Source organism: Salmo trutta, chromosome 5 (genome assembly GCF_901001165.1).
Source record: "Salmo trutta chromosome 5, fSalTru1.1, whole genome shotgun sequence".
NCBI lineage: Eukaryota > Metazoa > Chordata > Actinopteri > Salmoniformes > Salmonidae > Salmo > Salmo trutta.
The window spans coordinates 52,218,277-52,232,545 of record NC_042961.1 but is presented as its reverse complement, the minus strand read 5'-3'; the positions used below and the strand labels follow the sequence as shown (position 1 = coordinate 52,232,545).

The window sequence follows — 14,269 nt, the reverse complement described above, 5'->3', positions numbered from 1 at the left end:
AAACAACACATGAAGAATGTTCTACTAGCTTGTCACGTAGTCGTGCAATTTGGCGCCGCAAACACAACGCATGCAGTAGGTAGTTACATTGTTGATGTTTTGATACTTTACTGACTGGATTTTGCATTAACTTGAAATTAAAATAGAGTCCAAAGTACAGCACGAGCAAAGACGAGATTTATCTGGTGTTGCTCAGTCGGATATGTTTTGACACTTGCGTCAAGCCAATGTTCGTGCTCAGGTGCAGTTTAAGAAGAACTCAGGTGAAACATTTACTGGACTGTCATTCGTCTTGGGGCTCGAGCTGCATTGGGATGCATCAAAGGTAACGACACCAGTCAACCCTTTAACCGACAGCTGAAAGTTGTTTACAATGCATGCGTCTGTTACCATAGCCCGTTTTTTTGGGGGAATAGGGGTGAATTTGTTATTCTAAAATGAAAACTTAATGCCTTTAATTCATTTTCTGTCACTGACTTGGTCAATTAGTAATGTTCAGCTATTATAACTAGCCACATATTTTTGACCTCTTACCGCAACCCCTGACAAGGAGGCCAACATGAACCCTTTAGATGCTTGACTTTTTTAAAACTAGGAAAGTCAGTTAAGAACAAACTCTTATTTACAATGTTGGCCTAGGAACAGTGGGTTAACTGCCTTGTTCCAGGGCAGAATGACAGATTTTTACCTTGTCAGCTCTGGGATTTGATCTAATAACCTTTCGGTTACTGGCCCAATGCTCTAACCACTAGGCTACCTACCGCCCCAACTTAATCTAAACTCAAGTGTCTTTCTTTCCAGGATGTCATCATCATCATCATCATCATCATCATCGCCTCATCCAGTGGCAGCGGTGTGCCAGGTGACCGCAACCCCTGATAAGGAGGCCAACTTCACTGCCTGCAAGCGATTGGTGCAGGCGGCAAAAGAGGGTGGAGCCAGCATGGTTTTCCTACCTGAGGGGTTTGACTACATCGGCTCTAGTCGAGAGGAGACCCTGAATCTGTCTGAGAGGCTAACTGGAGACATTATCTCACGCTACACACTGCTCGCCAAGTGAGTACTACTAGCTACTGAGTGTGGTTGTCTGTTCTATTCATTTCTATTACATCCTAGTCTAATAATAATTCTTGAATGGGGGACTTCATCTCATCTTGTTCTGTTATTGATTAGTGTTTTTGCAGTTAATCCACGTCTGTCCTTTCTTAGGAAGCTGAGCGTGTGGCTCTCTCTTGGAGGGTTTCATGAGAGAGGGCATGACTGGGAGACGGACAGGCGAATCTACAACAGTCACATCATCATAAGTGAAAAGGGTATGAACACACACACACACACACACACACACACACACACACACACACACACACACACACACACACACACACACACACACACTCTGAAGTGCTGACACTTTCACTTAACCCTACAGGGGATATAGTGTCCGTATACAGGAAGTCCCACTTGTTTGATGTGGAGCTGCCAGGAAGAGGTGTGTCCTTAAAAGAGAGTGCCTTCACCATACCTGGATCCAGCCTCATTCCTCCAGTCCAAACTCCCATTGGCAAGGTCATTCTATGATTCCACCAACCCTGCTCTCATTGAATTGATATTGCAACTGATCTCCATCTTTGTACACCAGATTCTTAGATCTACCACCCCAGTATTCTGTCACTGTATTGTGTTCCAGGTGGGACTGGGTATCTGTTATGACCTGAGGTTCCCTGAGCTGTCTTTGGCTTTGCTGCGACAGGGGGCGGAGATTCTGACCTACCCGTCAGCGTTCACTGTGGCCACAGGAGCTGCCCATTGGGAGGTGGGATAGATTTTTGCAGAAACACACATCTTCCTCTCTTGTACTATAATTTCTACTAGCTACTATTTCTAGCACTGCTATTTCTATGTTTTAGTACAAGTTATATCAGTGTTGTTCGAACATGGTCCTGGGGACCCACAGGGTATGCAGGCTTTTGTTCCAGTCCAATACTTACACAGCTGATTCAAATCATAAACTTCATTAGTTGATTCAGGTGCCTTAGTACTGGGCTAGAACCCCTGTGGATCCTACTTTTCAGGACCAGTATTGAAGAATGTGGACCAATATAAAACACGCTGCTCTTCTAACCGCAGGTGTTGCTTCGCGCCAGGGCCATTGAGACCCAGTGCTTTGTCCTTGCCGCAGCCCAAGTGGGCAGTCACCATGAGAAGCGTTCGTCGTACGGCCACGCCCTGGCTGTGGACCCCTGGGGGGTGGTGATGGGGGACTGTGGAGGAGAGAACACAGGCATGGCTCTGCTGGAGATTGACTTGGAGAAGCTCAGGGACACACAGAGAAACATGCCTGTGCAGCAACATCGCAGAGACACTAGCTTCTACTACAGTTTGGGTGGAAAGGACTGACAATCAAAGCGTGTGTCCTAATTCTCCACACTTTTTCTTGAAGTGTGCACTTGTCCACTCCCCCACATAGATTTAACAGCATAGGATTGGCGTAAGCATGTGGCTATTACACCAATCCTATCATTTTTAATCCATGTGGGTACAAGCATATTTCAGGGAAAAGGGTGGAGAATTGAGACATAAGCACGTTCCTATCAGAAAAAAAAACACTGGAAGAGCAGATTTACCATTAATGATGTCAACGTTGGTATGCTGTATACAACCAGTAGATGGTGATATTGGTATGAGGCTTTTACACTTGTCTTTTTAGCACAAATGTATTATCGATGCTGTAATCAAGAAGTTCCCAATCTTTTAAAGATCTGATCGACTTTCTGGCTTTTTGACCTTTCAAATAAAATAAACAAGATTTTCTAGCCACAATCCAATGTTAGCCATGACCAGAAGATATTTCTCTCTTACCAAATGCATGGGGGGTTTCAATGAAGCACTGTATGTGTGTGTTATGATGGATTAAATGAGGACACGGATGAAAGAATCTGTTTAATAATACATTTATTATATAGGTCAAAAATCCTTTGTTGCAAGAAATATGTCATATGATCTTGTTTGACTTCAAATCTAAAACATTGCACTCTGACTATTCCCAATCCAATGTCATAGTTTTGGCTTTTAATGTATATTGTTTTATTGTACTTGATGAAACATTTTAATAATAATGTCAAATCCAGCCTCTTTGCTTCTTCTCTCGCTCCTTACGACGGCGGGCGATCAAGAAACCGGATGTTAACGTCACTGGTACAGGATTTTCCCCCCACTAGACAATACAGCCACAAAGTCGTTAATATCATGAAAACAAAAAATAACTTTTGGTCTTAATTTAACGTTAGGATTAGTCATAAGGTTAGCAGTGTGGTTACGGTTAGGTTTAAAAAACATCTAATCGAAATTGTAGAAATAGGCGGGGTTTATTACATGTGTTAACTAGTGACGACCCACAGGAACGGGACAAAAAAACATGGGGAGAATGTCAAATATATTTTAGTAAAAACTCTCCGTTTCTACTCAAGAAAAGGGTGATTCGGTATGACCCGGGTGGAATAGGGATTGCAAAGGTAAAGTATGTCGCTGGTGCACACCGCGGTGTGACGAGGTTATATTTTACACACTATCGTAACTACCGTTGGCAATTTTAACTGAATACAGGTTGCTCATCTCTCCATGCATTACGCTTTAAATAATTTTCACCATAATGATGTTGCACATATTCAGCATATGATGCATTTATAGACAAGTTTGACAGGTCCGTTACGCATATAATAAGAAATCGCTTTGTGAAATTCGCCATGCCAAATGGTGGAGTTGCATCAAAATCGATCAGGCCCCCCCCTTAACCAACTGATGTTATGAAGGAGCGCTCGAGACCCTGCCAGTCGTAGCTTGTTTGTTAGCAAAATTCTAGTTGGCTTTTATATCATGCTACGAGACAGTTATTCGCAGATAAATCGTACTTATTTGTGGTTCTAACTAGCTGGCTGTATCTTTTATGTGACATTTAGGATGATGTCATTGTAAGTTAAAACATTTCTTGTATCATTCAGACACACTGCTGACCCAGCTTTAAAAAACGTCATAGCACCCCCATGCCATGATACATCAGAAAGGCGCGTGATGACAGATACTGTAGTTGCAGTGGAACTTGGTATTTTCATGCTTATTTAGCGGCAAGGTAGCTTACACAGTAAAACAGAGATACATATAGTTTGTATTGCATGCAGATGTTATGGCATACATCTATATGGAGGTATTGCATAGTGATTTAAATTTTTCCTTCCTTACTTTTCACCCATGCATTGTCCTATGTATCACGTGATTATTACCAAACCATGACTATATGAATGGAATGTGTCACCTGTGTTTTACATACTGCAAAATATGATGCTAGGGTGAGTATGGGGCATAGATTGGCCTCTGCATGTGAGCAACAGGAAAGAACCTCAGGCCTCACCCACAATTTCTTTGGGTGAACATTTTGCTTTTTTAGGGTAAGTCGATGTCTTTTTCTAGTTTCTGCTGATATTGATTTGCCTCATGCAGCTACAGGTAACTGCCAAAACAAAGGAAACACCAACATAAAGTGTCCTAATGGGGAATTGGCCACCACGAGCCAGAACAGATTCAATGCACCTTGGTTATAGATTCGACAAGTGTCTGGAACACTGGTGTCGCATCCCTCCAATATTCTCCCACAAGAAATTCCATCATTTGGTGTTTTATTGGGGGTGGAAAATGCTGTCTGAGGCACCGCTTCAGAATCTCCCGTAAGTGTTCAGTTGGTGACTGAGACAGCCATGACATATGGCTTACATCGTTTTCATGCTCAACAAACCATTCCGTGACCACTCGTGCCCTGTGGATGAGGGGATTGTCATCCTATGGGGGCATAGCCATGGTAGGCATATAATGGTAGGTAGGCAATAATGGTAGGCAATAATGGCCTGCTCATAATTTTTATACATGACCCTTAGCATGATGGGATGTAATTGCTTAATAAGCTCAGGAACCACACTTGTCATTTCAGTGCTGCATGATTAAGGTAGCCTCTTGACCAGAGCATCGGTTGGAGTCCATTGTGCTTGAAGTGGACTGAAATCGGTGCCTGCTGGTACTCTTTATATTATTTAAGTGCAGGGTGGCATTCATAGTATTTAAGAGACAATATTTATGTCCAAATTTGGTGTTCCATCTATGACAGTGCTGACATATTATAGAAGAATCATCAATTTTTTGCTCTCACTTCTACAATGTCACAACACAAGTTCCTGCCCTGTTGCTTATAGATGGTGTGGTATATTTCTGAAGGCCTAGCCTACCTCTTTTTTAAAATTTTTGTTGAATCAGCTCTCGAAGTAAGCACTTCCTATTTTTCTTGAGATGTACCAGGTCTTCCTTTGAAACTTTCTGCTTGGGGATAGGCAGCGCTGTTTGAGGGTGCTACACCATTATAGTCTGATTCCTAGAATATGCAGCATAATGCAAGCTTATAGCGCTTTACTTTTTATTTAAGGTTTCTCACAACTTGCAATTGAACAGTTTTGCATTATAAGGCTATATCCTTGATTTATTACAGTAGGTAGAGGTGCTATTAGTAGGGGAGGTATAGTAGTAAAAAAAAGAAGTTATTGCTTTTATTTTGTTTGGAGGTGCGTCAAATCAACCTGTAGTGTTGGCAGTGGGGACTATGCCTTACAGGAGATGTGATCATATCACCGAGGGACAGGCAAAATGCTGAGTCATATCCCAGCAACAGTCTCCCCTGGCAACACTTAGCTCCTTGACTACTGACAGAAGAGGACCGCTTTCTCTCCTACTCTATAAGTTGTAGGAGATGACACACCTGACACACCTCACTCCTCTCACACATTCTAAAATGTCAGAGTGAAAATTGATAAGGAACAAGCATCCATTGTAGCAGGGTTGGGGGCAATTCCATTTTAAATTCCAGTCAATTCAGGAAGAACACTGAAATTCCAATTATCTTCAAAGCTTTTCAATAAATATTTTTTTATTGGAATTTGGTTTACTTTCCGAATTGACTGGAATTAAAATGGAATTGACCCCATCAATGCATTTTAGTAGCTGTTTTATAAAGTCATCATCCAGTCAACTTTAACCTAATGCTGTATTTGTTCTGATACGAGATCAAAAGCTTAGCCTTAGTGTGCAGTAAGCAACTTCATGGACCTGACATCTGATGGATTGAAGTCTATAAAGATACTTAGCCAATTTATGATTGATCATTTCATACCCTTTTGGTTTGTCATGTCAGGCTGGTTCTGAGACTGTGTTAATTTAATTTCACTATTGGGCTGTTGTAAACTAAAAACTTTCCCTCTGTTGATAATGAAGCCCGAAGGTTGTTTAATTTACCAAAAATGTTCACGACTTTACCTCAACCTTGTGAAAAGGTGAGAGGAACAAACATGCGCCTCTCCAGACTGGGTAGGAACAGACAGTTCCATGTGAAAATGGAACAAGATTTAAATTACTAACATATGTCATACGGTAACAGTCAAAATTCTGGGGGTTTTCTTTGTTTTTACAATTTTCTACATTGTAGAATAGACATCAAAACTATGAAATAACATATGGAATCTTGTAGTAACCAAAAAATGTGTTAAACAAATCAAAATATATTTTAGATTCTTCAAAGTAGCAACCCTTTGCCTTGATGACAGCTTTGCACACTCTTGACATTCTCTCAACCAGCTTCTAAAAACAAACATAATTTAATTTCATGCTTTGATTTGATACAGCTCAAATTGATTTCTTCATTCAAGGTGAGAGGGAGTTGTTAGCCTAGTGGTCCAGACTGTTGGTGTATTGGCATGACAACAAAATAAAATAGTAGGTTACTGTATATAAAGTTTTGGGACCAGGCTAGTGAAATGTAGGCTCTCTGGTGTGTTTCTTCCTCCATAGACACATATGAGAAAATGTTGATGTGACAAGATGTTGTCTGTCTCACAACGTGGTGTTCACAGAGCCATGTCTGCAATGATTATACTTGAATGAAACATAAGCTCTAGTGACATCAGTTAAAGTATCATTTCATTTTGCTTTCATTGTTGAATGTTGATGAGTGCAAATGATCTGGATTAGGCCTAGGAGGACTTCTGACTCTTTCTTCCTGTCATAATGAGCTTGCGACTTCCATCCGTATATGTTCAAGTTATTATTACTCATTGTGTATTTATTACTTTAAAAAAAAACGTTTCTAATATTGCTCTATTTTCTTTCTCTCTGCATTGTTGGGAAGGGCCTGTAATTAAGCATTTCACTGTTGTCTACACATGGTGTTTACAAAGCATGTGACGTAAAATTAGATTCGATTTTAATTTCTGTTTAAAGAGAGAGGATACTAGACTATACCTAATCTCCAAAGAAGAGTCAGTGATATCACTGCCAGCCTAAAATAAGTTATTAGAACAATGAATTTAATAGAGGATTAGGCCTATAGTCAGTTACTCTACTCAGACTTTATCCCTCGGGTTCTCTGGCTGTTACTTGGTGACTCGTCTACAGATTAAATCAATTACTGCCTGCCTTTTGATTTCATATGGTTCACTTTTGGATTAATTTAGTTCATTGCACTGGGTCTGGTTGGGATGATGATACACTACATAGTTCTATTAAATTTAAACATATCGTTAGCTCAACCTGCTTCCATTTCAACTCATAGGCCTAGCTTGTTTTACCACATGGAAAAAGATGATGTCTTGCTAGATAAGACCAGAAGCCATTGTTAGAAGAATCATTAACCTGCGTATTCACAGTCAAATAGGCTAGCTAGTGGAAAAAGGTCACATCTTGCTGCATTAGACCAGAAACCATTGTTTAGAAGAATCGACTTATTCAGTCAGATAGGATAGCTACTATCTTTGATGATCTAGCTCAGATGTTGGTGTATTACCCCTTCCTCTCTGGTTCTCTACTAACTCATCACATACGCTGTTGCTACTGTTTATTAACTGGCACTTTATTCCTAGTTATATGTACATATTTATCTAGTACCCCTGCACCTCGACTCTGTACTGGTTCCACGTGTATATAGGAAAGTTATCGTTACTCATTGTGTACTTATTATTACTTATCTATTATTTCTCTATATTCTCTCTCTCTGCATTGTTGGGAAGGGCCCATAAGTAAGCATTTCACTGTTAGTCTACACCTGCTGTTTACCAAGCATGTGATGAATACATTTTTATTTTATTTCTGATCTGGAAGGTGTTGTTTTCCCCTGCCAACCCTAGGGGGCACAATAGTGAAGTTACTGTGCTCTAGGATGGTTGTTCTAAGCCAGCTTCACATAACTGTACAGAGGACAGGATGTATCCACTCCTGTTCATAATCCCCAATCTAAAAATAGGACTACACACTCCTGGCTGGTTCTTCCCACACAGAAATGGTTTGTTCGCGTTAATGCGTTTCCTCAAAACGGATGCAGCAAAAATGCCCCACATAACTGATGGACTGGAGAGGTATAAATATTTCAAATAGGAATCGATATCTGCGTGGGCACCATATGAACAAACACAAAACGACGGAGTTCAATTTCAGATTCAGACAGAGAGGTGTCGTGCACAGCGTGCAGGGCATACAGACTCATCACTCCTATCTAGCACACACTCCGACAAACAGACGGATGGAGGGAACGAGATGCATGGGCTTTAGGATGTTCACCACCAGGGCCCTCCATCATCAGTCCTCCATACTGACAGTAGAGAGAGACAGCAGATGGGTTTACTGCTACTGCTGTTCTTCCTCATCCATCTTCCTCTTTAGTGAAGTGTCTGGGTCTGACGGCTCACACTCATGTCTCCTAAAGACCTCCGCCCCTTCCTCCTTCCGTCACCAACTAGAAACAACCCTGCACTGAGGTTGGTACCAGGTTCCAAGTCAGACCTAATCTGAAACAGAAACCTTTACCAGACTCGGCCCTCTGGTTCCAACTTCCTAATCAGCCAGCCTGTGGACTTCCTTGTGTGTGTGTGTGTTACTACAGGAGCCACTACACAGGAACAGCTACAATGGCATTGCCACAGTGCCCTACCCTGTGATCTGAGTTTGTGTGTGTTCCCTCCACCCAGGGCACTGCGTGTGTAGCGCGTAGCTAAATGGAGTCGGAGCAGCTCTTCAACAGGAACGGCTACTACAGGAACGGCTACAACAGTATCACCAGCGCCAGCAGCGACGAGGAGCTGCTGGATGGCACAGGGGTTGTCATGGACTTCCACACCTCCGAGGATGACAACCTTCTGGATGGAGACGCCACCTCACCAGGTAGGCCCAGTGCTAATCGCTGCTGACTACGCCATCAGACCCCCATAACCGCCCATGGCGCTGAGTTGCTGTTCCCAACGGAGACAGGGTCTGGCTGGGCTGATTTGTTCAGATAAAGAGGGTCTGTTCCAGGCCAGAAGCTGTGGGTCCATCCAGGGATGGATGTTGTCAGCTGTGTTGTTGTGACTGTACTTCGTATACTGGACGGCTTGCCAAATCTGCACAGATGATCCCACTCAATGCTGCCTTGCCCGTTGGGTCGCTCACTACCCTGGCTGTGATGTGACATATTGCCCTGCTTGCTGCTGTGCCATTGATTTACCCCCCCTTGTTTCAGCTCCCAACATACAACCATCTCCATCCATCCATGCCACCCGATCCCAAACCATCCTCCATCAGATGTCTCCTGCCTGCTGTCTCATCTCCATACCAGCGATTGGTGGTTGCAAACTTACCCGCCATCTGGTTTTTGTTTTATGCTTACAGCCTAGCCCATATTAGCCTGGTCCCAGATCAACAAACGTGTTTTTGCATGACAGCGGCCATAGGACTGGGCTAATATGGTACAAAGAAACAGATCTGGAACCAGACTGTCCATTCCTGTGATCCTGTTTTATTTTGATACTTTCCCAGCTATCGCCATCCATGCGGTACCTCATTCACTACTCTATTCATTGTGCTTCACTTCCTGTTTACTTTGGCGTTACATTTTGTGGTGTTACATTTTGTTGTGGCGTTACATTTTGCAGTGTTTATGGTTGTGCTGCTTTTATAGGTTTTCCTGCTTGTTTCCTGTTGCTGCCTGCTGGCCTGATTTGCTGAGACATGTCTTGTTACCGTAGTTACACTGGCTTCCTGCTACTGCTCCAGGTTTGGGTTCTAGTAGCTGATCAAAAGAGAAACAGCTCCCTCATATCTGATATGATGTTTTAATATGACAAGTCCCAGAGAAACAGCTCCCTCATATCTGATATGATGTTTTAATATGACAAGTCCCAGAGAAACAACTCCCTCCTATCTGATATGATGTTTTAATATGACAAGTCCCAGAGAAACAACTCCCTCCTATCTGATATGATGTTTTAATATGACAAGTCCCAGAGAAACAACTCCCTCATATCTGATATGATGTTTTAATATGACAAGTCCCAGAGAAACAACTCCCTCCTATCTGATATGATGTTTTAATATGACAAGTCCCAGAGAAACAACTCCCTCATATCTGATATGATGTTTTAATATGACAAGTCCCAGAGAAACAACTCCCTCATATCTGATATGATGTTTTAATATGACAAGTCCCAGAGAAACAACTCCCTCATATCTGATATGATGTTTTAATATGACAAGTCCCAGAGAAACAACTCCCTCATATCTGATATGATGTTTTAATATGACAAGTCCCAGAGAAACAACTCCCTCATATCTGATATGATGTTTTAATATGACAAGTCCCAGAGAAACAACTCCCTCCTATCTGATATGATGTTTTAATATGACAAGTCCCAGAGAAACAACTCCCTCATATCTGATATGATGTTTTAATATGACAAGTCCCAGAGAAACAACTCCCTCATATCTGATATGATGTTTTAATATGACAAGTCCCAGAGAAACAACTCCCTCCTATCTGATATGATGTTTTAATATGACAAGTCCCAGAGAAACAACTCCCTCATATCTGATATGATGTTTTAATATGACAAGTCCCAGAGAAACAACTCCCTCATATCTGATATGATGTTTTAATATGACAAGTCCCAGAGAAACAACTCCCTCCTATCTGATATGATGTTTTAATATGACAAGTCCCAGAGAAACAACTCCCTCCTATCTGATATGATGTTTTAATATGACAAGTCCCAGAGAAACAACTCCCTCCTATCTGATATGATGTTTTAATATGACAAGTCCCAGAGAAACAGCTCCCTCCTATCTGATATGATGTTTTAATATGACAAGTCCCAGTTGGCTGCAGTGACAGTGCAAGCTTCCCTAATTACTATTCACAATCTGAAGGTCTTTTTAAATGAAATTGAATAGAAAGCTAAGCTACCTCATGAACTTATTTCAGGGTTTTTGAATGAAATTGAATAGAAAGCTAAGCTACCTCATGAACTTATTTCAGGGTTTTTGTGTGACAATTTTAAGTGCGTCTGAACTGAATATGTGAGTCTGAAAGAAGGATTATAAATGGATTGCCGGTATTAAGCCTCTTCTGGATAGGACCCTTCATCTCAATTTCTGCCTAAAATGACATACCCAAATCTAACTGCCTGTAGCTCAGGACCTGAAGCAAGGATATGCATATTCTTGGTACCATTTGAAAGGAAACACTTTGAAGTTTGAGGACATGTGAAATTAATGTAGGCGAATATAACACAAAAGATTAAACAAACAAAAATGTTTTCTATTTTAGATTTTTGTTGCATCATCTTTGAAAAGCAAAAGAAAGGCCATACATTGAAATAGGAAGCTGTCAAGGTTAGGGAGTAATGGATTAGAAAACGTTACCAGCAAAAATATTGTAATCAGATTACAGCGTGGTTAAATGTGGAAGACACATTTCAGTTGAAGGCATTCAGTTGTACAACTGACGAGGTATTAGAGGTCGACTGATTATGATTTTTTTCAACGCCGATACCGATTTTATTGGAGGATCAAAAAAAGCCAATACCAATTCAATCGGCCAATTTATTATTATTATTTTACATATATTTGTAATAATGACCATTACAACAATACTGAATGAACACTTACTTTATCTGAATATAATACGTAACTAAAATCAATTTAGTCTCAAATAAATAATGAAACATGTTCAATTTGGTTTAAATAATGCAAAAACACAGTGTTGGAGAAGAAAGTAAAAGTGCAATATGTGCCATGTAAAAAAGCTAACTTTTAAGTTCCTTGCTCAGAACATATGAAAGCTGGTGGTTCCTTTTAACATGAGTCTTCAATATTCCCAGTTAAGAAGTTTTAGGTTGTAGTTATTATAGGACTATTTCTCTCTATACCATTTGTATTTCATATACCTTTGACTATTGGATGTTCTAATAGGTACTTTAATATTGCCAGCCTAATCTCGGGAGTTGATAGGCTTGAAGTCATAAACAGCGCTGTACCTCAAGCATTGCTAAGAGCTGCTTGCAAACGCAGTAAAGTGCTGTTTGAATGAATGCTTACGAGCCTGCTGCTGCCTACCACCGCTCAGTCAGACTGCTATATCAAATCTTAGACTTAATTATAATAAACACACAGAAATACGAGCCTTAGGTAATTAATATGGTCAAATCCGGAAACTAGCATTTTGAAAACCAAATGTTTATTCTTTCAGTGAAATATGGAACCGTTCTGTATTTTATCTGGTCTTCACACAGTTCGCAATGAGCCAGGCGGCCCAAACTGTTGCATATACCCTGACTCTGCTTGCACAGAATGCAAGAGAAGTGACACAATTTCCCTAGTTTAGTATTGCCTGCTAACATGAATTTCTTAACTAAATATGCAGGTTTAAAAAAAAATCTATACTTGTGTATTGATTTTAAGAAAGGCATTGATGTTTATGGTTAGGTACATTTGTGCAACGATTGTGCTTTTCTTCGAATGCGCTTTTGTTAAATCATCACCTGTTGGTGAAGCTGAAGTAGGCTGTGATTCAATGATAAATTAACAGGCACTGCATTGATTATATGCAACGCAGGACAAGCTAGTTAATCTAGTAATATCATCAACCATGTGTGGTTAACTAGTGATTATGTGAAGATTGATTGTTTTTATAAGATACATTTAATGCTAGCTAGCAACTTACCTTGGCTCCTTGCAGCCACAAGGTCCTTTTGATGCTGCACTCACATAACAGGTGGTCAGCCTGCCACGCAGTCTCCTCGTGGATTGCAATGTAATCGGGCGTAATCGGCGTCCAAAAAGGCAGATTACCGATTTTTGTTGTGAAACTTGAAATCAGCCCTAATTAATCGGTCATGCCTATTTTTTTTTTTATTTTTGAATTTTTTTTTTTTAAATCGGTCGACCTCTACTATGTATCCCCCTTTCCCTTAAAAAAAGTAGATGATTACTTCAAGGATTACTTTTTAAAATCAGAAATGATGTTTGCGAATTTAAAAAAATAAAGTTTACAGTAAGTTTGTTCCACCTGAGCAAGTCTGACCACAGGTCAGAGACCACTATGATGACACACCAAATATGTTTGCTGGATCGCTGGAATAGGCTTTTGTAGGCTACAGTCCAAGCTATGTCTTCCAATGGTGCGACTTTTGTCGGCATTAAAAAGATTATCCAACTTGAATAAACGCTTGGAGGTAAGGATGACAGTAGTGGTGTAGTCTACGGCGATACAGAGATCACTTATTATTGATATCTACATAGCGCATGATGTGAATCACAATGCTGCTCTCTCATTTAGCTATTTGCGCCTTACGGATTGTGGTTGTTGTGGATGGTGGTTCACAAATCTAAATGTGTATTTGAACCTAAACAATGGTTGAATTCAAAAAGTTTAAGCTGCCTATCAATCATTGTTTTTGAAACAACTGGACAGCCAGTGAAACATGCGTACTTGCTACAGCCGCATAATGCGGATCCAAGCCTATGGAATAAAAGTTGGGCTTTTATTGCTAAATCTAATTCATGCTGCTAAAAAAATCCATAGGCCTAATGGACACATGCTCAAACTTGCACACTTTTGATAGACTTAAAGGGGCAATCTGTAGTTGCTATACATACATACATACATACATACATACATACATACATACATACATACATACATACATACATACATACATACATACATACATACATACATACATACATACATACATACATACATACATACATACATACATACATACATACATACATACATACATACATACATACATACATACATACACTCTACTGGTCAAAAGTTTTAGAACACCTAAGGGTTTTTCTTTATTTTTACTATTTTCTACATTGTAGAATAATAGTGAAGACATCACAACTATGAAATAACACATGGAAT

The 14,269-nt window shown here is 40.4% G+C and overlaps 2 protein-coding genes across 5 annotated transcripts in view; both read left to right on the top strand.

The window, feature by feature from the left end:
• The first annotated feature begins 16 nt into the window (after positions 1–16).
• On the top strand, positions 17–3,127 carry nit1 (nitrilase 1). Its single transcript, XM_029754172.1, has 6 exons — positions 17–325; positions 802–1,056; positions 1,210–1,313; positions 1,430–1,566; positions 1,688–1,813; positions 2,128–3,127. The coding sequence occupies exons 1-6, from the start codon at positions 228–230 to the stop codon at positions 2,395–2,397; spliced, it is 990 nt and encodes a 329-aa protein (XP_029610032.1). The 5' UTR covers positions 17–227; the 3' UTR covers positions 2,398–3,127.
• Positions 3,128–3,230: 103 nt separating this feature from the next.
• LOC115194457 (H(+)/Cl(-) exchange transporter 3) overlaps positions 3,231–14,269 on the top strand; it is a 56,875-nt gene continuing 45,836 nt past the window's right edge. For 2 of the 4 annotated variants that reach the window (XM_029754165.1, XM_029754168.1), the window contains exons 1-2: positions 3,231–3,512; positions 9,048–9,240. In XM_029754165.1, the coding sequence (XP_029610025.1) occupies positions 9,075–9,240 (166 nt within the window). In that variant the 5' untranslated portion in view covers positions 3,231–3,512; positions 9,048–9,074. The remainder of the gene's footprint in view (positions 3,513–9,047; positions 9,241–14,269) is intronic. The other 2 variants (XM_029754167.1, XM_029754169.1) reach the window with 2 other exon arrangements.

Coding starts and splice junctions, on each gene's coding strand:
- nit1 (XM_029754172.1), top strand. CDS start 228: ATGTTCGTGCTCAGGTGCAGTTTAAGAAGAACTCAGGTGAAACATTTA. Junction 1,314..1,429: donor CATCATCATAAGTGAAAAGG/GTATGAACACAC, acceptor TTAACCCTACAG/GGGATATAGTGTCCGTATAC. Junction 1,814..2,127: donor CAGGAGCTGCCCATTGGGAG/GTGGGATAGATT, acceptor TTCTAACCGCAG/GTGTTGCTTCGCGCCAGGGC.